Raw genomic sequence first — 27,567 nt, forward strand, 5'->3', positions numbered from 1 at the left:
CATGCGCCGACGGGTCTGCCCGCCGCGTGTGAGAACGGGAACGAAGGAAGAACCTCTCTCTCCAGCCACCCCGGCCCGGGGTCCGGGTCCGGGTCCGGCGGGGAGGCCGCAGGAGTCGGGGGGGCTCGGCGGAGGCGGGCATACCTCGGCGCAGGCCGGAGGAGAGCAGGGGAGGCCGGGCCGTGCGGGGTGAGGGGGAGCGCTGAGGTAAACGCGCGGGCAACAAAATGGTGGCCGAGGGCCTGGGCGGGCCGAGGCACGCACCGGCGCTGGGGGCGGGGGGGGGGGGGGGAGATCGCTGCCGGTATCGGCACCGCTGTTACCGGCAGCCGCATCGGCTGTTACCGGCAGCCGCGCCCCACGGCGGCGGGGCGGGAGCGGGGGAGTGCCGCGGCCCGCCCCCGGGGCTGCCCGGCCCGGCCCGGCCCCGCCCGGCCCCGCTCCGCTCTCGGCAGCTGCCCGCACCCCGTGAGCGCCAGCACCAGGTAGGGCCGGGCCGCAGGGAGCGCTGAGGCGGGGGGGAGTCTCCTCCCGGCCAACCCCTCCGGTTGCCGGGGCTGAGGGGAAAGCGGCCGGGTCCTCGCCGGGGGGGGGACGGACGGGGACGGGACACGACGACGCGGGGCGGCTCCGGGGAAGAGGGGACGGTGGGGTCCGGAGGGAGGAGGCGGGAGCGGAGCCCCGAGGCTGTCAGCCCCTCGCCTGGGTCCCGGCTCGGTGCGTTTTCCTTCGGCGCCTGAGGGGACGGCGGCCGGGGCTGCGCGGTCGGTCTGCGCGACTTCCATCAGCAGAACGCCTCAGAACTTCGCGGTGCCTCAGCGTCAGAGTTACCGTCCTTCAGAGAGCTTGGCTCGGTGAAGTCGGGGAGCGTGTCGGTGACATAGGCCGAGGAAGGAAGGGGCAAAAAAATACCACAGAGCGGTGGGGCTGGGCCCGAGGGGTCACCCCTGAGGTGCGGGGGCTGGCGGCTGGCAGGGGCCCGGCTGCCTCCGCTCCCCACCGCGCTGAACCCCCCCGGTTAGGTGATGGGAACAGTGGGGGTTTTGTTTGTTTTGTTCTTTGCCTGGGGGAAGAATGTTTGAAAGCTCTGTTTGAATAGAAATTCAAAAAATGTAGACACTTAAAACGTATTTAAAATGTTTCCTAGGAAGAGTGTTTAAAAAAAAAAAGTTATGGGGATGACTTGTTTCAAGGAGGCCTCATTAGTAAGTAGATCCTCTTTGAATAAAACTGCTTTGAATGTTATTTGCTTTTGGATGTAAAAAATCCGACTTTGCTAACAAGGATGATACTAGCATTGTTTCCCCTTAAGTCTCTTATTCTTCTTACTGATCATTACAATTTCCATTTTCCACTACCAACTTTCTGCATGACGCAAGTTTGTCAGCAAAAAAAGTTTCCTTTGCTGGGGTATGGCATGGCTCAGCTTAGGGTGTCCTACTCTGGAGTCAAATGGGGGTGGGGGTTCCTTAAACGGCTCTCATCCTTTAGGTTTCTCAAACTATTTTACAGAATACTGTATGACATCCGTCTGGGCAAATGCAGTGAAGCCTGAGTACTGAGGAATAGGTCTCGCACAACCTTGGCTATTGCAACTGGTTTCTCTCGCCTTGTCCATAAAATAGTTTATTCCGTAGTCCCTACTACAGGGAGGTGAGAGATTGAAGTTTAACCCATACCACTAGCAGAGAGAAGCAGAAGTCAGCCCTGTTTAACATCTGCTTCACAGGATGGCTGATGCTGGCATTACAGCCGCCTCCCTGCCTGCCCCCCACTATATGTGTTTGGTGTGGTTTCAGGCTCTGGATTGAACTCGGCTGTTCACCTCCAGAGCGGATAATGAGAATGCTGTCCTCTGCACTTATGCACAACCCTGGGTGTCAGTGTTAGTTTATCTGTACCATTGACGGGCCCTATCGCAGGACTGACTTGCTGGAGTGGTGAGAAGTCCGGCTCCATGGATTTCACTAGAATTTGGCATGAAGATAGGCCAAGAATTGTAGTTACACCTCATTGGTGACACAGGTGGATGGTGAACATCTTAAATGTTAAGTGTTTAAATACAGGGAGGGATTTTCCAGTGGTTGTCTGAGTGTTTAGCAACAATTCATTTTAGTGAAAGCTGAGTACTTGCAGTGTCCCTGAGAGAATGTCTCCTGCGCTCAGAAGAGGGGAGGCTTTCTCCAGCTGGATGAAATTCCAATGCTATAGGGAAAACACTGGGGAAATTGAACCAGCCATCAATCTTTGGCCGCTTCTGAATGTCTAAAGGGTGACAAAATGAAAATATAACTGCTGGTTTCAACTTTGATTTTACAGGCACAAATCCAACACGTTTGTGAATTTGTTCCTTTCATCACCAAAGCAGGGACGTGAGATAGCGTTCCACAATCGAGTTTCATGGTTCTGATAATGTTACCAAGGGGGATTTCTGCCAGCTCCGGCTAAAAGACTGGCTGCCTGACATGTTCCATTACAAGGCTGTTTTTGTAGTTACTTTATATACTTTTGTGAGTACTTCAGCCACTTACTGAGTTAGTAGTGTGGTCAGCAGTGCCACTGCGTGCTTCTTCGGTGGAAGAGAAGAGGTAAGAGCCTTCCTATAGGACAAGAAGCAGCAGCTAGCTGTTTTTAAAGACCCATACTGAGCCCATGCTTCCCCCCACCCCAAGTTCAGATAAAATAACTTTTTGTTGTAGGTTGGGTGTTTTACAGAGTCCTGGTGGGAACTAAACCATTCTTAAAATAGCACTGTGACATATTTGTATCTGCTTTCAACTCGCTTTGTAAATACAAACTTTCCATTTTAATTCCGGTCGTGGACATCAGTGTTGCTACTGAGTAGCATGTATGTGAAAGAGGATGTTGGACAGGAATATGCAGCTTCAAAAAACCCAACAATTTCCCAGTTTTTCTTTGGAATCCTGACACCAAAAGAAACAGGTTTTTTTTTGTTTGGTTTTTTTTGTTTTTTTTTTTTAAATATGGGCTGAAGTAATGAAGTTGCAGATTGGTTGCACTAAAGCAGAACATGGTTATCCACAGATAAGTAGCTTGGGCACAATAACTAACTACTGTCTAGGAAGAAGCAGCTGCTCTTGTTTTTTGTTCACTTTCACAGCATTTAGGAATTGCCCTGTGAATAATCGAGTTCTGAATATGTCTCTGCCTGATTGCTATCAAATGCTTTTCATGAAAAGGCAGAAGATTCTGATATGGACAATTTGTTAGTAACAAGTTGTGTATTATTTCTGTTGATTAGTGGTTGTCTGGTTCTCCAAACCAGGTATTTGATATCCCTTCTAAAAATTTAAACTGAAAAGAAAATTGTATATATGTTATTTTATATGTCCACTTGTAATCTCTTTTGAATCCTTTTAAACTCAAAACTCAAAAGATGTCTTGTGCAGTGGCTTTCAAAGGTCACTGGGGTTTTCATTAAGAAGAAAATGTCAAGTTATCTTTTTTTTGTGCACCTTATCTCTTTGTGTACCTCTGTCATGTCATTTGTTCTGCTTCTCACAGCATTAGTTCAAGTCTTTGTCTTTTCAGTCTCTTGATCATTAATTAATCACTTTAGACACTAAGAAGACTAAGGGAATTGGAAAGAAATGCTCTGGATGATTAATTCTTTTTCCATAAAAGCAATAAACTTGCTGGGGTTCTCAGCTACAAGCCATGCTGGAACTATTTTTCCTGTATCAGACACAAACTCCCTAGGTGGGGATAGTGCACAGCTATTGAGCCTAAAACTGTGGTCAGTCTGAGAAGTATTTTTCTGCAGGAGGCTCCACAAAACAATGGTAGTGTGAAAAGGCAATGCAGTCAGGTGCTGTCCTCGGGGCACAGGAGCAGAAAAGCTGTCACACTGGTTCATCAGTATCTCCTCTGATGGCAGCTCACAGCAGATGTTTAGACAAAGGAAGAGAATGGAAAGATGCATGGGCAGTTTTTCTCAGGTCTATCCTTGTGACTTTTGGCAGTTGAGAACTGTCATGGTTAGGGATTTCCTGAATTGAAGGTTGCATTCAGAGGTGTTCTTTTTTAAAGTAAGGAGAAAAAAAGTAAATTAACTGGCAGTAGCAGTATCTGAACAGACTTTATATGCACCAGGCCTGGATTTCAGAGGATATGCTTATGCCTCATCTCTGCTTCTCAAGAAGTCACAGACATTGGCAGATTTCCAATATTTACAGTACATCCTACAGTCTTTAGCTTCCTGATAGCAAAAGCACACTGACTGCCAGAGTAGATTCCTCAGGCCTCTTATTAGCTGTTTGGCGCACTGCTAGGTGACTGGTTTTTGTACAAATACCAATATGTTCATACCCTCCAGATAAAGCTACACTGCTAGTACTGGCCCGATCATAGCAGCAAATGCTTGTCTTGTTGCTTCGCAAGTCCTGTTACGTCCATCACTGTAGAGAGACTGAGAGTACATAGTCTGCTGTTCTGGGCGCGTATCCAGGGCACTGGAAGAGAGCTGCCTGAAAGTATGTCACTGTTAAATCCCATCATAGCTGAAATCAGATCAGACAGTGTTCATAAGATGTCGACTTTCAGTGCTTCACACCTGCTCAGTGAAGGAAAGCATGGTCAGAAAAGTTAGGAAAGGAAGCAGCAGCCTTTAACTGTAAGGTTTGACTCTCAGCAGGACTGCCAGGTGTTTATCTCTGATTATCCACTGCTGATGCATTTGCAAGGTTAAATAGAGCTCTGACATTAGTGGAGTTAAATAGAGCTCCAGCAGCTTTTTCCTGGGGTGCTTTGCAGTGCTTGGCAACCTGAAAATGCCAGACTGGAATAGCCATGCTGACTCACTGACACTCAGCTGAGGGAGTTTGGTGGTGCCACTGATGTTGGAGTGGTTGATTTCCTTGGTACTCTGGGGATTTCTCTCTGTTCACATTTCCCTCTGGAGAATAACGTTTATTTTAGTTTGTCTGTTTGGTTTTTCCCACTTTGGGGTGGGACTTAGCTAGTAACTGCATCCTCAGTCAGGATATTCAAACCAGATTGTCAGGTTTTTTGATCAAAATTTGGGATGTGCTGGTGACTGGGTGGAAGGGTTAGATGGTATAGACAGAGGTTTTTGGGGGATTGGGGTTTTTTTTTCCTTTTACCCATTTCAAAGTGTTGTTTTCTGAGTACAGAAAAGGCTATGGTTTTGGTCTTAGCCTTCCTCTTCTCTTTTGTCCCTCATTCACCTCCCACTGAGAACCTGAAGAGCTGGAACTCTTCTCAGCTCATGTCCCAGCACAATTAGGAGAGGGAGAAACAACTGTTTGTCTGTATTGGGAGCTAGTCAGTCAGTGGGATGCCATCCAAAAGCAAAGTTTAAACATATGTTATTTACTGAATGTTTCCACACACAGTAAGAATACAGCTACAATTCAAAACACTGTCTTTAAAACACTGGAGGAAATGAATCACCCCGAGATCTTTCAGGACAGATGGAGGCTGCTGCGCCATGGGCGATCACCATTAGGATCTTCTTGTCTTTCAGGCTGTCCGCTCTGAGAATGCTTGTGGTTCCTCAACACCCAAGCCTGAATCCTGCTAAAAATAAAATGAAAAACCTCTGTTAATCACCAGAGGGAGAGCTGAAAACAGTTTGCTATGAGGAAGAAGTTTGTATTTTGGCATGTCTGTTTATAGCATTGCCCTCTTGTGGCTGCGCACAGCGGGGATGGGAGCCGGGCGCTCCTGCTCCCAAGGCTGTGGTGGCAGCTGGTTTGGGGGCTGAAAACAGCTTCGGTGAGAAGGTCTGTCTCTTCAAGCCAAAGTCATTAACGCAGTGGCCACACCTGCATATGTTAGGAGAACTGATAGCAAAATGGAAAGGGGAACTCTAATACCTCTGTATGTCTCTACATTGATTTACTTGGGAGTGGGTGTTTGCGAGGAAAACCACTTCATGTGAAGTGGGGGAGTCCTGTCTCCTCCTTGTGCTCCTGAGGAGGAGGATGGTGAAGACATGCTGAAGCTGCTTGCATTTGCGTGTGCTGGGTGCAGGACCCGAGGAAGCTTTTGATCATAGCAGTAAGTCTGTCTCTTCTGCCTGTCAGCAGGTAAATGCAGGTACTAGAAGCCTACATTGGTTGTAACTCTCAGCCGTGCCTCATGTTCTGATCATTGTCCCTGATCTAGAAGCAGCACTTTGATTTTGAATGTATATTAAGTGAACTAATTTCTGTTAATTCTGAGTTGCTTCATGTCTCACGTGGAGGTTTTTGAGACAGAAAGATAAATTCTGCGTGGAGCTGGTTTGGAAAGCAGGAGCTCACTGAGGCAGAGTTTCTGTGCAGCCACCCCAGGCTCCCGCTGCTGCTGCAGCAGCAAAGCAAGGGCCAGCCCTGTGGCAAGCTTGCTGTAGGACTCGGACGTGCTATGCTGCATCAGTGTGGCGCAAGACAGAATTTCATCTACGTGACTTTTACTCACAAATTTTTTATACTCAACCCTAATATTTGCATGTACTTCCCTTGTCCTTGTACATGTAGCAATGGCTTATTGTAAGTCTTTTCACCTGGTCTCCTGTGTCTGATGCTACGCTTGCAGTGCAAGGCCATGTTTCATGCTTCACTTTTGAACTCATTTTAGGCCATCTCTTCTGGTTTCTAGCCCTTCTTCTCCAGTAGTAATATATTACTTTGTTCTTCTTTGGGTTATGGATAATTGACTGAACAGGCTTCTGTACTACAGAGGAATGTATTGGCTAGTTCTCAGGGGAAAAACAGTTTGCATAAAGTTGCAGATGATTTCCCCTGTACACAGTCAGGACCTGGTGACTGGAGGAAGAACATCTGTGTCATTTCCCTGCAGCTGACCACAGGCATGGCTTCACTGCCTCCATTAATGCGTTTTGGCTGTCACCACCAGATCTCTCTGTGGGACATAATATGGGGTGGTAGTCATATTTTAATGTAGTGGATTATGTCTTATGACTTACATAAACACTCCTTTAAGACACGTTTTCAGCACTGAACAATGATTCGTGTTTAATTTGGGATTCATTTTTGCTCACAACTGAATGACAATAGTCAATGACTTTCACTAATCTATACTTATCTATGCTGTGTGTATTTAAGTGCATGATTCAGCTCTCATGTATGCTCTTAAGGTAGGGCTTTTAAATACTTGATTGTATCAGCAGTTTTTCTCTGGGTGTGTTTCAGATGGGAGACCTCTTAAAGTTTCTCCCATGTAAGTAAATCTTCCCAATTTACATCAGTGCAGCTGAGAAGAAACTCAGGCTTTTGTGTTGAAGTTTTCAGTCTTGGTGCATTGGGCTGAACCCTCTGTGTTTACCAAATGGATCACATTCAAAAGGTAGAGAGACCAGAATAGAGCTGACATGACTCATAATGCAAACAAACAGCTGGAAAAAGTGAACAATACTCAAATCATCTGGGTGTTCTAATTTGCCGAAGTGGTTTAGTAGGAATTTTAACTTATGAATGCAAAAACCTACTTTCCAGTTGTACAGATAATGCTGTACTTTGTGTCCAGACTGTTGATCTGAGTTGTCTTGGCATCAGATGCATATTTTAAATGAAGGAGGAAGTTGCTGAAGGGACAATGCCAGTTTGAATTTTTTGGATTTGTGGCTGGCTGTGTCTGTTAAGACGTAGGTGCTAGGAATATCATTAACTATGCTGCTTCTCATATAGAGAACTGAAATAGGTTATGAAGCCACCATGGCTAGGGTAGGAGGACACTCTTCCATGCCAATTTTTTCTTGTCCCAAATAAGCTTTGTTTACTAGCTTCTTCAAGGAATGAATGGAAAGGGGTTGGGTTTAGTTTTGTGAGTATATGAGTTTAGGGTTGTCTGGAGACTGAAAACTGACCTAATCTATCATTAGGTATTTTTCAATGCCTGTCACCTTGGCAGCAAAGCTGAAGTCCCACCAGATTTATTTTCAGTGGTTTACTGAAGAGTTAATCATAATATATACTGTTCTGGCAAGCAGGCTGTAAGGAATAGACAAGTATTTCTGTTTTCAGTATGCACTGTCATCAGCTGTTAATACTGTGCTGAACTGTCTTTCTGTGTTTTATGCAGCATCATGTCTTGAGCTTTTTATTGTCAGAACTTTAATGATTCTGTAGTATTCAGTCTCACAATCTTTGTAAATTCATCAGAGTTTTTATGGGTTGGCAAAGGACCAGAGAAGAAAGAAATGGCTGTGTGGGTAGTCAGAAAGTATAGATTCTCTTCAAAGTGTAGAAATAGCTAAACACGAAGCAAGCAAATAACTTTATTTGTGGTACATTTGATCTCTTCAGTGTCATTATTTCAGAAAGTGATCCAGGGAATCCAGTTCTTACTCTGGGAGTGTTGCTGTCGCAAGTACAACCTGTTGATTTTGTTGGGATTCATCGTGCTAGTAAGATTGTATGACTTTGCTGCTTGCAAAACACAGTGACTTATGGTTTTCCTGTTGTTGCAGCAGGAACACAATGGTAATTTACTTCTGGTGCTTGATATAGGAGGTCTGGAATGCTGTGAGATAAGGGAGTCTTTCTTTTCCTGAGGAGATATATTATTATTTCTTTAGAGCAGTCCATATTCTCCAGGCAATTTTTGGTAAATAAATAGAGGGAAAGAGAGAATTAGCTGGGTGGAAAAGCAACTGTTTGCCCCCAAGGTACAGTAAGGATTAGTGCACAAGAAGCATTTTTGCAGCATGAGTGTTGTGCAGATACAGACTCTACTAAGATTTACTGTTCTCCCCATATTTTAGAAATTCAGTCTGTGTTTGCAAGTTATTTTGACGCTTTGTAAGTATTATCCATTAAAATAAAAAATACAGCCTTTGCCATCTAGAAATGCAGAAATTGTTCCAGAAGTAAGCAGCAGGTGGTTTAGATACTCCGTGTTATAATATTATGTTGGCTGCAGACCTTCCTGTGTGGGCTTTGTTTATGCAGCAAGTTTAGACAAATTATCTGAACCTATCATGAACTAGACACGGAGCTGTAAATGAGAACAACCACATGGTGATCTGTCCTACTACCACTTATTTCACACTCTCATTTAATTCAGACAAGCTTTCCTGAGCAGTCCTGTGCAGGTAAGTCCTTAATATATTTGTGGGTACATACGTGTGTGATTTGCCACAGATTAACTGTAGCTCTAAAAAAACGTTAGGCTCATTTTTCTCTTGTAAGTGCCCAGTTACTGAATAAAAGTGCAAGGAGAGAAAACTATCGAACAGTGGTTTTTCAAATGTGAGGGAGATGGAGTTGTCTGATGCATTGTGAGACAAAGGCAAATAAGCCCCTTCACCCTCACAAGCACTGTTGCTTTCAAACCAGGATGCTGTTAATGTAGTGATCAGACCTCTGGGTTTCTCTGTTTCATGTAAATACTCACTTAAAATGTCTCTTTCCTTCACAAGACATAGACCCCTTTACAGCTGAGCCTATTTAAATGAACAACTGCACTTATTTCTTTTTTCACCTGCTATTTTTACCAGCAATTTTTCACGTCTTTGTTTCCAGTTGCCCATCTTCAGTAAGTATCCAGAAAAAAAAAAAAACATCCAGAAGCATCATTGAATGGTTTAAAAATATATGTGCTCTTTATAGGCTTAGAAACATCAGAGTACAAAGTGTTGTGAGGAAAGTCCCTTAAGCTGCTAATATTTGCTGTGTCATACAGAGGAACTGGCTACTAAATAGTTATACCCATTCCATTGTATTTAATCTTGCCTTAACAATTATTTAATTTAAAAACAGTTAAACTATTATCATTACTGTCTTGTGCATTTTGTGTTCTGAAATACTCTGGCAATCCCAGAAGTCGGAGGATGTTTTGGTTGAGTGAGTGCATCCCTTCACCTTTGGTAAAGCTGCTCTGAATGTTTGAGGTTGAGTCAGGATCAGACTGGAGCCTAACAGAATAAAGATTTTTCTCCTCTTCCCCCCCACCCCCGTCAGTATTGGATGATATTGTCTCGTAGAAAGATACTTTAGTCAGCATCATTAGATGCTTTAGATAGTGGTAGGTGTGAAGATGTGACAGTATATTTGATGTGGAGGAGCAAGGCATTGATTATTCCCTGTAATGGACTTTGCAGTGTGATAGAGTAAGAGATTCTGGGCTCTGTGTCCACAGGTTTTTCCTGAAGGGAACAGGACATTCTTTTCAGTACAGTTGTGCTGGGCCACATCTGAGCAGTGCAGAACTTGGCACCTTCTTGGCAGAAACAAATTCAGAGGAGAGTAACAACAAAAGGCAAAAGTGCTGATGGCATTGATTTATGAGGGCGTAGAGTGACTCTGACAGATGAGTGGGAGGCACAGCTACAGAGATGAATGTAAAGAGCATAAATGGAAGTCTTTAGGGAGGGAGGCAAAGAGAACTGTTTATTACAAGTTGCAGGCTGGAAATGAGTAAGTTGTTTTGGAATGGATACCAGGAGAGAAAACTACTGAGTCGTGGATCGGAGGTGGTGGAAGCATCAGCTGTCAGGGCTTCCAACAGCACCATAACAGAGAGGATGCACAGCAGGGCAAGAATGTCAGGTTTGCTGAACAGAGACACTGCAGGGTCTCTCTGACTTTTCTGGCCTTTTCTCTGAAGCAAGCAGCTTCCAGCCTCAGGAAAATCATTTAATGCTTTCCTAAAGAAGTAACCTCTAAATTCTGCCAGTGGTCTGTGAGCCAGATGCAGACTTTTGTACAGTGTCAGCTTCCCTCACATACCAAGTCTCACATTTTGCGTTTAGTAAAAAGGGGGTATATCCCTGTAATTATTTCTGTAGGCCAGTCTCCATTATATGGCGTTCTCAGCTAGGCCTGTCGTGATTGTGTTAACTGCACATCTGGATACTATAATAAACTGTTGTCTTCCACTGTTTGCTCAAATCATTGGAGTTCTTAAGTTCTTGTGTTTATCACTATGCAGCCAAGTGTCATTTAGATGATCCATCTGCACTGAAAGCCTGTATTCCAAGCCCTTTCCTTGTTTTCCTTAAATAACTTTCCTTTGCGTAAGACATTGGCTCTGCATAGCACCCTTTCTGTGACTAAGCCGGATGGTTTTATTAACATAAGCTTGAAATATGCCTTTTTCCCATGTCTCCATCAGGACATCCTTTTTGGTAGGGTCCTGGCAATCTCATCTGGCATATGCCCTCAGTAAAATATCCAGAGCACAGATTTCTGTGGCTTGATTTAACAACGCCACATTTGCTGACAGCAGTAATAAACCATACCAGCTGTTCGAGTATATTACACTTATTCCCTTCTGATATGGTTCAGATTAATTTTTACCAAAGAATACTATAATATACAATTTATTCATTGTTGCCCTCTTTCCCTCCTTTGCCTGTATTTACATTCTGCAACTAATTGGCAATGCAAGCTTGGACTGAGGGCAAAACTTAGAAGATGCCAAGTTAATTAGAAGACCAAATAAATTGTTTTTCCAAAATATCATGTATGCTTATGAGCATATATCTACAGATTAGATTATATCCTAAAACAGGTTGCTAACAAAGAAGATTATCCTAGGTCTTTTCACCTTCAGTCTGTGAAGTTTGGCCAAGTGTGGCACTATACAGGTATTTTTTAATAAAAAGTCCAAAGTATTTTTCCATTTGGAAGGAACCTATCTCTTTCTAATGTTATGCAATCCTGTCATCTTGGTTTGGGTATGCTGCAGCTGCAGAAGCATTTCACAGCTGGCTTCCTCAGAGTCAGAGTTCCAACTTTTTTTTCACTGGGTGTTAGACCTCTGACATTCTGAACTTCCTTCACAGAGATCAGAAATACCAGCAGGACTAAGACATTGTTTTTATTGAGAATTACCAGTGAAATTTTCAAAGGTACATTAACTAAGCCAGAGTTTGCAGAGGTGACATTTCAAAACAAAATGCATCAGCTTGGACAACAGAGAAGCTGAGTGTTCTAATGAGAGAGAGAGAAAGAATATATTCTCATGCAGAGTGGAGAAAGCACAGACAAAGTGGAGTCTGCTCTTTCCTTCATGGAAGTTTTGTTGTGGGTGGAGGATTTGACCCCTTATTTAAGCATCTTTTGAGAGATTCTGAAGGTGGGAACCTCAGACTGTCAGGAATTCATCCCTGGGTGCATTAAGAGGAAAAGAGTAACCAGCAGCACTACCACACGTAGGCTTTGGTTACATTCCTCCTGGCATTCTTGTTTGCCCTTCCAGGGTATTCATAGCCACACAGCAGAGAGCACGTCTGAGGCAGGTCTCTGTGCATCCCGTGGGCAGTGTTTGGCAGATGCTGTATCACAGATTTCACCTCCAGGAGCCATTCCACTCTGGCAAGAGCATAGGGCTGCTCTATTCCTGGGGTGCCACAGTGGAAAGTTTACTGCACTGTTTACTTACGGCAAACACTTGGAAAATGCGATAGATTGGCTTTCTGAAGCATGAGACAGTTGGAAGAATAAGCTCTTCACTGGCGGCACATCATTGGTATGCTACAAGCAGCCTTACTATGTTGTAATTCCATTGAACTGAATAGGTTTGATGGCTCTTACATTCCTGTCACAGGGTCTTGCTACACCCTCAGTAGTATTTGGTTGTGAAATTACTGAATTAGCTCTTGTTCTGTCACCTACCAGACTACTAATGTGCTTTTGCTAACACATGAGCTAAAATACATTGGTCCATCTCAAACCCCTCCGGAGTGTATTACTCTGATAATAGCTTGTGTGGACATTGCATTCAGGTGCAAGACACACAAAGCACGTGTTGAATTTTGCATCTTGCTCCTCTGACAAATTCAGAGAGATGAGGGCATATTCCCTCCACCCTCAGGTTATTCAGTTGTATCCCTTCAGTGCTTCTCTGTTCTTCTCATCTGCAAAATCTCTTTCTCTGCAGCCCTTGCCATCTGGAACAGCCTTTCTGTTCCTCTGCGTCTCATCAACTTTCCATTTATTTGCAGTTTTCAGCTGACAGAATGTTGCCTCTGTTGCTGATGTCTGTTAATTTCTTCCTCTCTCACTGGCCTTATGACTAGATATTTGGCTTGTTTGAACATAATTGTACTGTTGGCTGTAATGGATAGCATATTGTCTTGAGTTATTGCCTGCTGGGATTAAGCGTCTGCAAGTGGCTGAAGGAGTCTCTGAGACTTCCAAGAGGACTGTTTGCACAAACATGTTACGCCCCTATATTGCGGAGGGGGTGGGCGTGTTTGTCCCTGATAAAAGATTGGCTTCTGCAGTTCATTTTCACTAGCAGCAAGAGGAGGTGGGAGCTGGGACTCCCTACAGATTCTGCAGAAGAAGGGAGAAGCCCATTTGCTGTTAGAAATGGGCAAACAGGACTTCAATTATATTTTTCTCACCATTTTTTGCACAGTGGCTCTGAAGCTGAACTGTGTTAGCTCCATGTCTGTTGCAGGGCTTGGATATGTTGTTACAGCAGCTGTTGTGCTTTCAGCTGTGGTAAGTGATTAACATCACAATTAAACATTGAAAAACTTCTGTCTTTCAATTACTTGTAAGAGTCACACTTTCTTTTAACTCTTTGTAAGGAGTTTGTCCAATTTTATAGTGGGAGTTTGGGAGAAACGGAGTCAGGCTGACTGGAATCATAATGATAAAAAGTTCATTGTTTTCCATCTTTGATACTTGATTTTAGCTTAGGAATCACTTTGGTAGCTAACTTGCTGTTTTGCTTTCTAGTTTGTAACATTCTTTATTTCTGCCTTGAAAGCTGAGCATATTGTACTTTTGTCCATCAGCTACTGTGAACTGTCTTCTTTGTCAAAATACTGGATGCTTCTAATACAACTTTTTAATTTTTTTCTTCCCTGTTACTTGATACCACTCAAAGGCATGCTGTAATATACGGACAAACTTCCTTTGCCAATACAACAGAAATGTTTTATTTCCTTACAGTATTACCAAAGTGAATTCTTTTATAATACAGTTATAGAAAAGTGTTGATTATATTTGTTAAAAGAATGGATTGCATATTATTAATACACTGCATAAGTATGACAATACACATATTAAACCAAAACTGCAATGTCCTTAGGTCAGGATGTTGTGTATATTAGTGTCATTCCTGTAAGGGAGCAGTTACACAGAAGTACTGAAGTAACATGTCAGAACAGAAGAGATGTAAGAAACCTGTTAATTATCTAACTCTTTGATGATATTCACAACATTTTCCAGAAAGAGCTGGGTAAGATCACACAGGTTTTAGGAAAACTGTAAATAATGTTTGTGCAAGATGTACAACCTGTATAGTTAAAATGGGCTTATTTCCTACAGTCTTGAATGTCATGCAGCATTTATAGAAAAGAACAGTCAGCAAGGGGATTAGTCTTTCACTTATGTGCCATATTGAAAAGCTGTAAATTAGTAGAGAAAATATGTAGAGTAAAATCAAGAGAGTTAGACAAAAAACAGAGAAAAGAGAGTCTAGGAAAGAGTAAGTCAGGAATAAGCCAGGAAGCAGAGTTGATTGGAAGTAAAAATTAACAGTGATCAATTGAGAGGGGTTTACTACCCCCTCCCCCCTGCCCTGCTTTTTTTTTTTTTGTTTTCTTTCAAAATCCAGTGCAAGAGAAGAAAGGAAACTTTCCACTTGTTGCCTGGAACAATAGTTAAGAGATCAGAAGCAATATAATTTAAACATGCACTTCCTTTTACTATGCATATTGAACAACATTCTCTGTCTCACCCCTTAGCCTGTCAGCATGGTGGAACACGCTGAGTTTTTGAAGGCTGGGAAGGAACCTGGCCTTCAGATCTGGAGGATCGAGAAATTTGATTTGGTACCAGTGCCAAAAAATCTGTATGGAGACTTCTTCTCAGGAGATTCCTATCTGGTGCTGAACACCATCAAACAGCGGAGCGGGAACTTCCAGTACGACTTGCATTTCTGGTTAGGTAAGTCTGATGGGAGAGCTCCTGCTGAACTGGGAGCCCAAAGTGAACTCTGTTCCTCTCACTACACCAGCCTCGTCCAAGGAAATAAAAAGCAGAACTGGCAGTAAAGTAAGAATGCAATTTTGGGCGCGTATAGCGCTACTCACCTTAAGTATTTGAAATGGTTTCTGCAATAGTGAGTACAGCCATCTCTGTATTTAGAAATAGCTTTTTTCTGATCCAGATGACAGAGTAAGTCCCTGTTCTCCAGAGACTCACAGAGAAGACAAGATCTCAGATGAAAGGGGCAGCTGAAATCCTTTCTATATGAAAGGATGGAGGTCGCTTGTTATCCTCCTGACTCAATGAGTGGGATTTTCCCCCCTGAAGTTCAGATCTCCTAACTGGCCTTCTGCAGTAAACATCACTGAGTAACATGGTGAGGGTTTCTCCATATCCTGCAAAACCAAGACTCTTGGACAATACCATAGTTAAAAGCTATGTGAGATACTTGCGTGGTGGCTTGTCGTACCTGCCATCTGTCAATAGGTTTTCCACACCAAAGAGCTCCAGAGAGGCAAACTGCTGTGGAACTGGTGCCCCGCTAGCATCTACAGCCTTCATAAAGCCTGATAATGCCTTCCTGCAGATTCATCTGTCTGTGTGTTTGCTCCATAGTGAGCTTCCTTCCAGGACAGGGTGAAATAGCAAAGAAAAGTGAACGATACCTATAAAAGAGCTGTGAAGCAGTGGGGCAGCAGCAGTTACAATGGTATGGTAAGCCTGCAAGAAAAATATACTGTTTATACTGCTCTTTGGGGTCATTATTAGGAAAGTTTGGAAATAGCTATTCTGCAGACCTTCCTGGAATCTAAACTTCCCAGTAATCTGCTTTCTCTCTGGTGTTTTTGCGCAGTTGAATGTAGAGGCAAAAACCCTGCATTGCCTCGAAGTTGTTGCCTTTTAATTTCTTAGGAGATCAAAGCTCTCAAGATGAGCGTGGGGCAGCTGCCATATTCACTGTCCAGATGGATGATTACCTTCAAGGGAAGGCTGTACAGCATCGCGAAGTGCAAGGCCATGAGTCCTCAACTTTCCTGGGGTACTTCAAATCTGGCATCAAGTACAAGGTAGGTGATTATGGGGTCTTTATACTACCAGTCTGAATCAAATTTGCAAGAAATGGCATCCTGCCCACTGCCCAATTCTCAGAAGAATGAGAATTGCCCTTTTTCCAGTTGCTTAAAAACCGTTCTCAACCAGATGTTTTCAATGAGTTGGAACTGACAGGGTGGAGAACAGCAGATCCCAGTGGGAGAGGTTTGGCTGCATTAATAATACACAAGCAAAGCCCCAGGAAATTTTAGGAATCAAGGTTTTGTTTTTCTTCGAGAAGCAGAGGAAAGAACAGTCCCAAGATGTCTGGAATGAATTTAAGAAATAGCAATTTGAGTTAATGGGAAACGCCTACCTAGCAGATTTAATTTCTCCCCACTTATGTCACAGAGTTTGACCTTCCCAGTCTCTTTTTCTGTGCTTAGCCCACCTCCTTAGCCTACGTAATGTTTTGGTAAAGTAGATGAATAGTAGTGGGAGTTAGTCTTCCATGCCATTGCAGTAAAGTGGAATAGAACAAGTAAAAACATACAGTCAAGAACAGTTACATTTGTTAGGAATCTGGTGGCACAAGGGAGGTGGTATCAGGTCAAATGCTTGCGAAGTGCTTACATTTCCTCATGTCTAAGACTTTCCTAATCTTTCTGTTTTGCTTATTTCCCACTCATTTGTTGTTATTTTCATTCATTTTAATTTGGTTATGCTTTTTTTGAGGATAACTGACATGATTCCTGTTGCCTACATTGATAAGTATTTCCAAGTGTCTCTGTATCAGCAGAGAAGGTGAATCTTGAGGTTGGGATAATTTCTGGTAGGCAGGTCATATAATATACATGGAAATACTCTTTACCCCACCAGTCTTACTAAATCCTATTAATACCTCAACTTACTTACTTCTTCAAATTTGGAGATCTCCAGCTGTATTGTATCAGTGTCCCTTAGACATTACAGGAATGGATAGCTGGGATGTATTGATAGATGCATGCTATCAAAAGCCCAGCCTGGGCACAGTAGCTCTTTCTGCAAGCTGCTGCTGACCCTCTTTCCTGTGAGAGGCAAAAATTGCTCACTGATAGCAAATCAGTAGGAGTTTCATTTTTTCTGAAGCAACAGCACAAGTGTGAATTGTTCCTTTGTTTTCCCTTAGGCTGGTGGCGTGGCTTCTGGCTTCAGACATGTGGTTCCCAATGAAGTAACTGTGCAGAGGCTTCTGCAGGTCAAAGGCAGGCGAACAGTCCGAGCGATGGAGGTCCCTGTGACCTGGGAGAGCTTCAACACAGGGGACTGTTTCATCCTTGACCTTGGCAGTGTAAGTACCATGTAAAAGACAGGTTTAGCAGACTTTCAGGGGCAGGAGATGTCTGATTAGTTAGTTCACTTAAAGATTTTTTTTTTTTTTCTCCCCACTCTGTTGAAGCTATCTCAAGTGTTGAGCATTCTGAAACAGTTTAGCCAGTCTTTTAACATCTTTCAGTTCCAGTCATACTGCTATCTTGTCTAGAGGGGGGTTGTTATGCTCTGACAGTTGCACGGTCTTTCTCTTTTCCCCCAGAACATCTTTCAGTGGTGTGGCTCCAACAGCAACCGCCAAGAACGGCTGAAGGCCACTGTCCTGGCCAAGGGGATTCGGGACAATGAGCGGAATGGTCGCGCCAAGGTGTATGTTTCAGAGGAAGGATCAGAGCGGGAGGAAATGCTTCAGGTTATTCTCTTCATCCATTTGTCTGTGCTGGAGTGGGAAGGGCGGTATGTGGAAGAACGGGTGGGATGGGTAGATAGGCTCAGTAGCATGTGTCTTTACATGTGAAGTGTTAGTGGTATAAAGACTCAATTCAATGCAGACTTGGTCCTCTGCATCGCTGGAACATCAGAGTATATTTTCACTGTTGTTGATCTAAAAGTTTCTTCTACTTGTTCTTGTGGCTGGAGCATCTGGGGAACAGAGATCCTCTTGGATTGGCTGGTAATGTTTTTTCTCTGTCTCAGGTTCTGGGACCAAAGCCCAGTTTGCCACCAGGAGCTTCTGATGACACCAAAACTGATACAGCCAATAGAAGGCTGGCTAAGCTCTATAAGGTAACAAGAAACCCTGACAAATAACTTTGTGGAGAATGGAGTGATCTTCGCGCAATTAGATGGAGCTAGAATAGCAGAGAGGAACTGAAGTGATCCGAGTCCTGCTTCTGCCTTACTCAGCCGTTAGCTTTTTGTGAAGTTTTATGTATGAACCTTGGTTGCTTACACTGCATACCCATGTGCTGTTGTCTTTATCACCACTTTTGACTGTAGTGAGACAGCTGGGACTTTCCAGGAATTTTTGAGGGAAAGGCAGAGTGTGAAATGAATGGGGGAGAAAGGGAGTTTTCCTTTGTATTATCATGTATTGTGTTAGGAAGATGACAGGAAGGAACTAAAAACAGTGAGCCTGAGAACCAGGATGAAGCAATGATTTGGAAGGTAACATCTGCCATCAGCTAGTGTAAGTGTAGAAGAATGTCCAAGACTTTTGGGGAGGAATTAATCTGGAGAAGAGGAGGCTGAGGGGAGACCTTATCGCTCTCTACAACTACCTGAAAGGGGGTTGTAGTGAGGTGGGTGCTGGTCTCTTCTGTCAGATGGCTGGAGATAGGACGAGAGGAAATGGCCTCAAGTTGCAGCAAGGGAGGTTTAGGTTGGATATTAGGAAAAATTTCTTTACTGAAAGGGTTGTCAGACATTGGAACAGGCTGCCCAGGGAAGTGGTTGAGTCATCATCCCTGGAGGTATTCAAAAAGTGCATAGACAAGGCACTTCAGAACACGGTTTAGTGGGCATGGTTGATGGTTGGACTCGATGATCTTGAAGGTCTTTTCCAACCTAAATGATTCAGTGATTCTATGAATGTTCTCTACAGCAGTCTCTGGTAATGATGTGGTGAATATCTGCCAAGATGGTTTGTAATTTGAATCTTTATCCATTAGTAAGTACAGGAACTCAGATTACTAAACCCGCTTGATACAGGGAGGCCTATTGACAGTTACCAAGACTGCCCTTTCCAGTTCTTGGGTGCTGTTGGTTTGCTTTAGAAGGTATTTCTTGGCTGCTTGTGCAGCAAGGATAGTTACCATTCTGGATCAATCTTTCTTTGGTCCCAGCAGTATCTGCTTTGCTAGAAGTACTTGAAATCTTCAGAGTAAGTGTTATGTTTTTGTCATCCTGTTGCTGTGTCAAAGGTATCCTGTTTGAAAAACAATAGTGCCTGAAGCAGCCAATGCATTCAGATTTATTTCCCTTCCACTCCCTGAGTTTTGGACTATCGCCATGAATCTGGAGGGGAACAGATGATGCCTTATCTGATCTCCATGCCGTGTTATCACAGGTCTCCAATGGGGCTGGGAACATGGCAGTCTCCCTGGTGGCAGATGACAACCCCTTCTCCCAGGCAGCCCTGAATACAGATGACTGCTTCATTCTGGACCATGGCACAGACGGAAAGATCTTTGTTTGGAAAGGTACGATAGAGATGCAGGTGAAGCTGATTATGCATATATAGGATCTTTATCCAGTTATCAATCCCTGTTTCTTTGAAGCTGGGTAGAGGAGTGTACACTTGGTGGTGGTGGTGCTTTTCAGGGCAAGTTTAGATAGCATTAACTGTCTCAGAAAGGACACTCATCTGAAATGTCACGTGCTGAGGTACAGGGTCTTTAGTGTAGAGCATTAAAGGGAGGGTCCTGGGAACCAGGAAGAAAAAATTAAATTAATATCATAAGTAGAAAGGCAATTGTGCTCTCTCAGCCATCACAAAAGGCATAAAAGAGATTGAACAGTTGTCATTTGCTATTTGGCATCATCTAGCTGGAAGGCTCGGCCCTCCTAGTCTTGCAAAAGGTAGAAGTACCTGGGACAGTTTCTTCTCTGGGTATGCAGAACTTTTTAAAAGTTGACCTCTTTTCTCTCTATTTTCATTAAAGGCAAGGGTGCCAACTCTGATGAGAAGAAGGCAGCACTGAAAACAGCTTCCGAGTTCATTGATAAGATGGGTTATCCAAAACATACCCAGGTAAGGATGTGCAGCCCACCTGTGGCAAACCCCCAGACACCACTGGGGTCGCTTTTCTGCCACACAGGTCACTGACTCCAGAGCACAGCTCATGTGAAGCGTCATTAGCAGTATTTCAAGTAGCTCCTGGTTTGGGTCATCTGCTCTTCTGCAGGGAGATATTTCAGTGTTTCTCCTGGGCTAACGCAGTCCGTAAAATAGCATTTATCCCAACACAACTAGTATTTAACGTTTCTTCCTCTCAGATACTTTTTTATCTTTTCCATGACCTCTCTCCAAAGAGTGCAAAAGAGAAGGCGTAGATAAAACTGCCCTTCTTGTTCTTAGGGAGATGATTCTAAAGGCTTAATATCCCTTAGAACTCACCTGAGACTGACTGCATCCCATAGCATATCGAGATCTATATTGTAGTATGGACCTTCCAGGTGTCGTTACACAGAGGCTTAAAGATTGAGTAACACTGGCTTGAAAGAAACAGATCCCTTCAAACTAGTGGTCACAAGCAGCAAACAGATAGTTTGTCATGTGTCTTTTCTCTTGGAAAAGATCTGCACAGTATGGTAATGGCTGGAGGTAATATTGATTGCTGTGTCTCTGATTATGGCATCAGTGAGACCTGACATTGCTCTTAGTACTGCATCTTGGCACCAAGCATTTAACTGCTGTAATCTCAGAAGAGTTGTACCAGGCAGTTCTCTGTCAGCCTGAAACCAGGGCTCACATGAAGCAAGGAGCAGCCAGAGCTGGAGTTGCGTGGGATGGGAGGCAAGGCTGCTCCTGATGGGATGGCTCATTTGTTTCAGGTCCAGGTCCTCCCGGAGAGCGGTGAGACACCTTTGTTTAAGCAATTCTTCAAGAACTGGCGGGACAAGGACCAGACAGAAGGACTGGGGCAGGCTTACATTTCTGGTCACGTTGCCAAGATTGAGAAGGTACCTTTCGATGCTGCCACTCTGCACACCTCCAAGGCCATGGCCGCCCAGCATGGAATGGAGGATGATGGCTCTGGCAGGAAACAGGTGAGCAGTGTCAGAATCCCTTTGGGAAGGTTTCCAGAATTTTCTTTGCTACTTGATGCATTCCTGCAAGAGCAGCGAGACAAAGGGAGGCCTGAGAGTCATCAACACTGCAGTTTTGTAAGTGCTGGGTGAATTTTTAACACCAGAAATACCAGCAGGGTCTTGGGAGCCCTGCATCTAAGTGGTGTAGCTGAGCTGTTAATTTTGACCCCAAAATTTCCCTGGGGCAATCCTTCACCCAGCAGTGTGGACCCGGACTTCTTCCTCATTCCTCTTCCTCCCTGTTATTCTAGCTGTTGCCATCACACATGTGATAGGTGATTGTCTCAGAGCACCTATCTCATGCAGCTGGATGCATGCATTTGCACATAGAAGCAGTGGTGGAGGTGGGCTTGAAAGGGCTGGGTACTGTCCAAAAGCCTGCAGAGGTCCCAGCCAACATTAGACTTCTCAGAAGTCCCCAGTAAAGTCAGAAAGCTCTATTCCTGACCGTCCAACTGAGAGAAATTGAAATGATCATGTCAGGTACAAAATGGGCATCAGTGCTGGCAGTGCTCATAGTCTGATTCGCATTCTCTCCAGTGGTTCTGGTGGAATCCCATTAAGGGTTGGGAGCTCCCAAGAGGATAAGCTGGATGTGCCCTGCTTCCCGACCTGGCTGCAGGCTGTGGAATGCCAGGTTTTTAGCAGCGTTCCCCAGCAGGTGGGGCTGCAGGACTGCAAGTTCTGTGAGGCTGAATTTGGGAAGAAAATGGAACAGGCGCTCTGTTAGGAAAGTCCGCTTATTTTGCTGTCAGCGTTGAACTCAGAATATTTCTGCTCCTCTCCTTTTCTAGATTTGGAGAATAGAAGGGTCAGAGAAAGTGCCAGTGGATCCTTCGACATATGGCCAGTTCTATGGAGGGGATAGCTATATTATCTTGTACAATTACCAGCATGGTGGAAAACAGGGACAGATCATTTACACTTGGTAAGAAAGTTTTCCTGATGCAAGTCAGGAAACACTGGGGCTATGTGGGGCTGAGATTCCACTTCTGCGAAAATGGGTCACTGGAGGTTCCCACTTACAGAGGATCCTCAGGGGATAAAATTTCACCCTGAATAACCTTCCCTCGCAAACCAAACAATACCAGAGGTCTGGAATGTTTTGTTTGAAGTGGGACAATGGGGGGAATTACTGTGCTGGTATTTTTTTTTTCCTTTTTTTCCCAGCAGTAGTTACTCCCTTCTTTGGATCAAGCTCTAGTTCTTTTTGTGGAGTTCCTACATTTTTTGAGACTACTGTAACTAATTTTTGATACTGTGCCACATTGGCTGGTGGCTTGTGACTGTTACAGTTCCCAGACCATGCCCTTAAAGAGGAGTTTTTCAGCAGGCAGTCTCACAGTGGTCTTCTTCCTGCTCGTCAGCAAGCAGAGAGGGCACAGGCAAGCTGTCGAACTGAAACCAGAAAGGACGCAGTCTGTATAGGGGCTGCATGTGTAGTTCCTGGTAACAGTACCAACAGGCATGTCTTTAAACTAGGTGTTAGAAAGATAATGGCAGATGGGCATGAAGATAAGAAAGAATCTGTGCTTGTTATCTAGAAAACATTCCTATCTCCCTCTGTAATCACTGTGTTACAATATAGCATAATGAATTTCTTCATGTTGAATGAAGTACTGCAGAGGTTTGGTAACAAAGGTTTTTCTTACCTCTTCTTGATCTCTGTAAGGGGGGTGTATGTGTGTGGACAATGGCTGAAAATAAAACTCAAATTTTGCCTTGTCCTTCAGGCAGGGTGCTGATTCCACTCAAGATGAAATTGCGACCTCTGCATTCCTCACAGTACAGCTGGATGAGGAGCTGGGAGGAAGCCCTGTGCAGGTAAAAAAACCCAAACCCAACCAACCAACCAAAAGAACCCAACACTGTGAGAATAAATTATATATATATAGTCATAGTTATATAGTTATATGATACCAATTGGCAGCGAAGAAACCCAGTCAAGTGGCAGCCTCCAGCCATGGTGTAGGTGTTATGGAGTGGCTGTGTGCCTAACCTTCATACTAGCTATTATGCAAGGAAGTTTTACAAGTGGCCTGTATGAGACAGAAGGTTTTTTACAACTGTTACTTGTTACCTCTGTGCCAGTGGATCACTCAGCAATTAAAACGAAATGGCAATTGTGAGAGTTCAGTTTAAACACTGGTCTGCTTTTCTGTGGGAGGCAGTAGCTAAGCTCCTGTGACAAGCTAGGAATATTCCAGCTGGAAAGATGGTTGTAAAGGCCTTTTCTGGTATATCTTGTGCTGCTTTTCAGCAGCAGCTTAAAACTGACAGCAAGTTTCTTTTTCTCTAGAAACGAGTAGTGCAAGGAAAAGAGCCACCTCATCTGATGAGTATGTTTGGTGGAAAGCCCTTGATCGTTTACAAGGGTGGAACCTCTAGGGAAGGAGGCCAGACAGCACCTGCAGAAATGCGCCTGTTCCAGGTCCGATCCAGCACCTCGGGAGCTACCAGAGCAGTAGAGGTATGTGAAAAGCAAGTCAACTTCCATGTTGTATGCACAGGGATGGGAACATGATCCCTTTGAACAGAACAAGGGCCAAATTGAGCTTTCTGATGTAAAATGAAACACATTTTGAAAACTTTACAACTATTAAAAGATTCCTCTTTTCCCATAGATAAGTAGTGATAATCATTATTTTCTAATTAGTTTATAAATACTACCTTGAATACATTTAAGCCATTTTCTCTAAAGTCCCCCCTAGATGCTGCACCCTGCATACTATGATACTTTTCAAACACTGTTGAAAACCACTAGGATCTGGCCATTGTGACTTGTTCTAAGCCTGTGTGACAGTAATCCTGAAGTCAGAAAGTGCTAAATACCCCATAAGCAAATAGAACTTGTGCCGGGACACGGGTCAAGAGCCCCACTCCTTTGAAAGAAAATGCACACAACCCCTCCCCAGGGTGCAGCAACAAAAGAGAGACTAAATCCTAGTCAATAGCTACAGGTGAGGCAAGAGCACCGTCTGCAGCAACTTCCTAAGTTTCTGGCTTCAGGATGGCATGTCCTTGTTGACATAGAGGAAATTACATTAATGATTGATCAGCCTCAGCAGCAGGGATACTGCTCTACAGTGGTCTCCCCAGCAAGTTCTTAAATCTCCTGTCATAACCATAAAGACTGGCAAAATGACCGATCCAAGCATTCTTGCCATAGGTCATATGTATCTGTAGATTACACACAGAAACACAGATTTATTTACGCTTCTCATATGATTAAGTCTACCTCATCACTCAGATATAGGTGAATATACAACACGTCTTATAGCCTTACATGTTTGTATGGAATATCTTATTTATTTGCAGTTTATTCAACGATAGGTACCGATTTTTATTTTGAAATAATGGACTCTTTGTAGAGAACAATTACATCTGACACGCGCAGTGTTCTTTCTTTTCAGCTGGATCCTACTGCCAGTCAGCTGAACTCCAATGATGCCTTTGTCCTGAAAACTCCCTCTGCCGCTTACCTTTGGGTTGGCCAAGGAGCCAGCGATGCTGAGAAATCAGGAGCACAAGAGCTGCTGAAGCTGCTGGGAGCTCGCCCAGTACAGGTTTCTGAAGGCAGAGAGCCAGGTGAGGGAGGCACAATGGAGTCCGAGATCATTTCTGTGTAGCTGCACATTCTCGGTAATTATTTCATGGATATTTTCTTTTGTCTCACAGAACAAGGAAATGTGGACACAGGCACTGAGGGGCTTCTCCACAGTATCTTCATTATGTTTAACAGTGCACTCATGTTTGTAGGCCTTTGGGACTTTCTGACATAGAAGAGTGCTTCAAGTCCTACCCAAACCATACTGCTACCGTGGTTTCCATGAATAGTTGAAGCATCAGTATCTCCTTCTCTTTTGCAGATAATTTCTGGGCAGCTTTGGGTGGAAAAGCTCCTTACCGTACCTCTCCCCGGCTGAAGGACAAGAAGATGGATGCTCACCCCCCTCGTCTTTTTGCATGCTCCAACAAGAGTGGACGCTTCACTGTGAGTATCTAAGACAGTCAAAATTCAACATCCATCTGACAAAGTGGAAGAAACTCAGTCCCAGTCTGCTCTGAGCCAACCAAGAGTCTGTTATGCCATACCTTCCTTCGCGGTGTTACCTCCGGAAGGAAAGCATCATCAGCACCATTTTTCTGCAGAGACAGCAGCTAGTTCTGTTGCACTGTTGTGTCAGCACAGCAACTTTCTGAAGCATCAAACTGGTCCTCCCCTAGTTAACAACGAGCATTCAGACTCCTCAAATTTTAACTCATGAATTTTTCAAGTAAAAAGAGGCAGCATTACAAGTCTTGGGTGTGAGTGACAGTTTCTCTAGGTAGATAGAGACTGATTTTGTGTTCTGTGATCTAAGAACACTTCTGTGACATAGCCCGAGTTGCACGGTCAAATACCGTGCTGGTGTCCAGCTTAATGCATCTCACCAACGAGAGGTGAAACTAGAACCTCTGTGAACTGGATTTCTCCTGTAAAGATAAAATGGCATTTGAAGCATGTGCTCATCTTAACCTTGTGTTTTCCAGATTGAAGAAGTTCCTGGAGATCTGACTCAGGAGGACCTTGCTACAGATGACGTTATGCTCCTTGACACGTGGGATCAGGTATGTCACGTTTACCTAGCGAGGAGAGGAGCAAACGATGTGCACAAATGGGCTGGAGGTTGAGATCCAAATTACAATAGCTGGAAGAGTCATTGCATTACAGAGTTCTTTCATCTTCAGGCCTGAGAACAAATCACCTCACTAGTGACATTGAAGAGAACTTGCACCCGGAACATGAGGAAAGAGTTGGTGTCCTGCTGCTTCTCTGGTTAGCTTAAGGGCTGAAGAAAATAGGCTGTTGTGGATCATATGTCCTACCCCAGTCTATAAACTTCTTGAGGGCAGCATCCTTCTCCTGGCTGGGGAGGACTGTGAACCATTGTCAGGATTCAGCAGTTTAAAATACTGACATATTTTCTGTTATTTTTCAATAACAGACTGTGCACAGATCAGCTAAAAGGCAACTTAGAGATGAATTTTATATGTTTTATGTAAAAATGTTCAAACATCTGCTTGTTTTTCCTGATGTTGAGCTAGTGTATTAATTTGTTCACATATCTAGAATTTATGTAGCTAAAATGCAGTCAAAAAGCTTCTCATTATCTACCAACAGCTTTAATCACGCAGGTCAACAATCCAGGCACACCAACATGACTACGTTCTTGTTCTTTGTTGTACTCTGTTCACTGAGACTTTGTCTAAGTTATCCCTTCTTTCATAAAGAAATCGATTGTTGCTGAAATAATTCATATGGGGTTTTTTATCTTTAGGTCTTTGTATGGATTGGGAAAGATGCCCAAGAAGAAGAAAAGACTGAGGCGCTGAAATCTGGTAATGTCACATTTTCCTCTCTGAACTATCAGATTCTTATTTTCCCACTATCTGACTGTAAGGCAGGCAACTTAATATGCTGAGAAACTTACCTTAATCACAACGTAAAATTCAATCTTGTGATCAAAGAGATCACATTTCTCAAGACAGGAGGATCCCCAAGATCAGCATAAAGAGCTGTAGTAGTCAGACACACTGTGCTCAACCCCCAGCACTGAACAAGTATCCTTGCGTGGGTAAGCGGGTGTAGCCTGCCGCTGTATTACAGCGTTTTTATAATCCTGATGTCAGTTTTCTACAAACAAGCGCCAGTCTTCTAATAGGTGTAGGTAAAACCATAGTGTGAATGCTTTTGTGGGTTTTTGTTTAAATGGATGATCTGAAATTGTATCTCTAGCATCCATTTAGCTACAGCTACAACTGTTGCTCCCTAAGACTTGCACTCTCTGAGATGTCTTCTACTTGTGTGTTTTCAGCTAAACGGTACATTGAAACTGATCCGGCCAGCCGAGATAAGAGAACTCCAATCACAGTCGTTAAGCAAGGGCTGGAGCCGCCAACCTTCTCCGGCTGGTTCCTGGGCTGGGATGATGACTACTGGTCTGTCGATCCTCTACAGAGAGCAATGGCAGATGTGGATGTCTGAGTAACAAGTTTTTTCTTTTTTTAAATGGAGCAAGTTTAGTGCCTTCAATGCCTTCAAGAGCTACTTCCTCCTGCAGGATGCGTGTTAACAAGGCAATGATGTTAATAGCCAATTAGCTGTGCAATAATTACCGAAAACAATCATGACCAGTCACTGACCCTCCTCCTTGCTTTGATTATATTTAATACAATAAAGCTTGTATGGAATACATGAAGAATAGAAATGGTGGGATTTGTTACAAAAAGATTAAACAGAAGCTGTAGATCCCACATTTGAACTTGCTTGAAACAAATACACCTTAGAAAACGAAACCTTCTTTGTGCCATCTTTTGCACATGCACTTTCTACTAAATGGTTACAGAAATGACTTTTGGGGTTTGGGGATTGTTCTACTTTCCCCTCACCAGAATTATGAGCATTTAAGATAAATTAACAGTATCCTACTCT

The 27,567-nt window shown here is 43.7% G+C and overlaps 1 protein-coding gene across 3 annotated transcripts; it reads left to right on the forward strand.

Moving 5' to 3' along the window:
• Positions 1 to 392: 392 nt before the first annotated feature.
• On the forward strand, positions 393 to 27,343 carry GSN (gelsolin). Of its 3 annotated transcripts, none has more exons than XM_069771190.1 (17): positions 393 to 485; positions 14,693 to 14,894; positions 15,849 to 16,003; positions 17,137 to 17,298; positions 17,542 to 17,691; positions 17,976 to 18,065; positions 19,348 to 19,480; positions 19,943 to 20,031; positions 20,835 to 21,050; positions 21,887 to 22,020; positions 22,826 to 22,916; positions 23,392 to 23,562; positions 24,506 to 24,680; positions 24,962 to 25,086; positions 25,626 to 25,703; positions 26,414 to 26,474; positions 26,951 to 27,343. In XM_069771190.1, the coding sequence occupies exons 2-17, from the start codon at positions 14,702 to 14,704 to the stop codon at positions 27,118 to 27,120; spliced, it is 2,193 nt and encodes a 730-aa protein (XP_069627291.1). In that variant the 5' UTR covers positions 393 to 485; positions 14,693 to 14,701; the 3' UTR covers positions 27,121 to 27,343. The 3 variants fall into 3 exon arrangements, with proteins under 3 accessions (XP_069627291.1, XP_069627290.1, XP_009927676.1); XM_069771189.1 differs by lacking the exon at positions 393 to 485 and adding an exon at positions 1,148 to 1,205; XM_009929374.2 differs by lacking the exon at positions 393 to 485 and adding an exon at positions 13,185 to 13,439.
• Positions 27,344 to 27,567: the final 224 nt, after the last annotated feature.

This window comes from Haliaeetus albicilla, chromosome 26 (assembly GCF_947461875.1).
Source record: "Haliaeetus albicilla chromosome 26, bHalAlb1.1, whole genome shotgun sequence".
Classification (NCBI taxonomy): Eukaryota; Metazoa; Chordata; class Aves; order Accipitriformes; family Accipitridae; genus Haliaeetus; species Haliaeetus albicilla.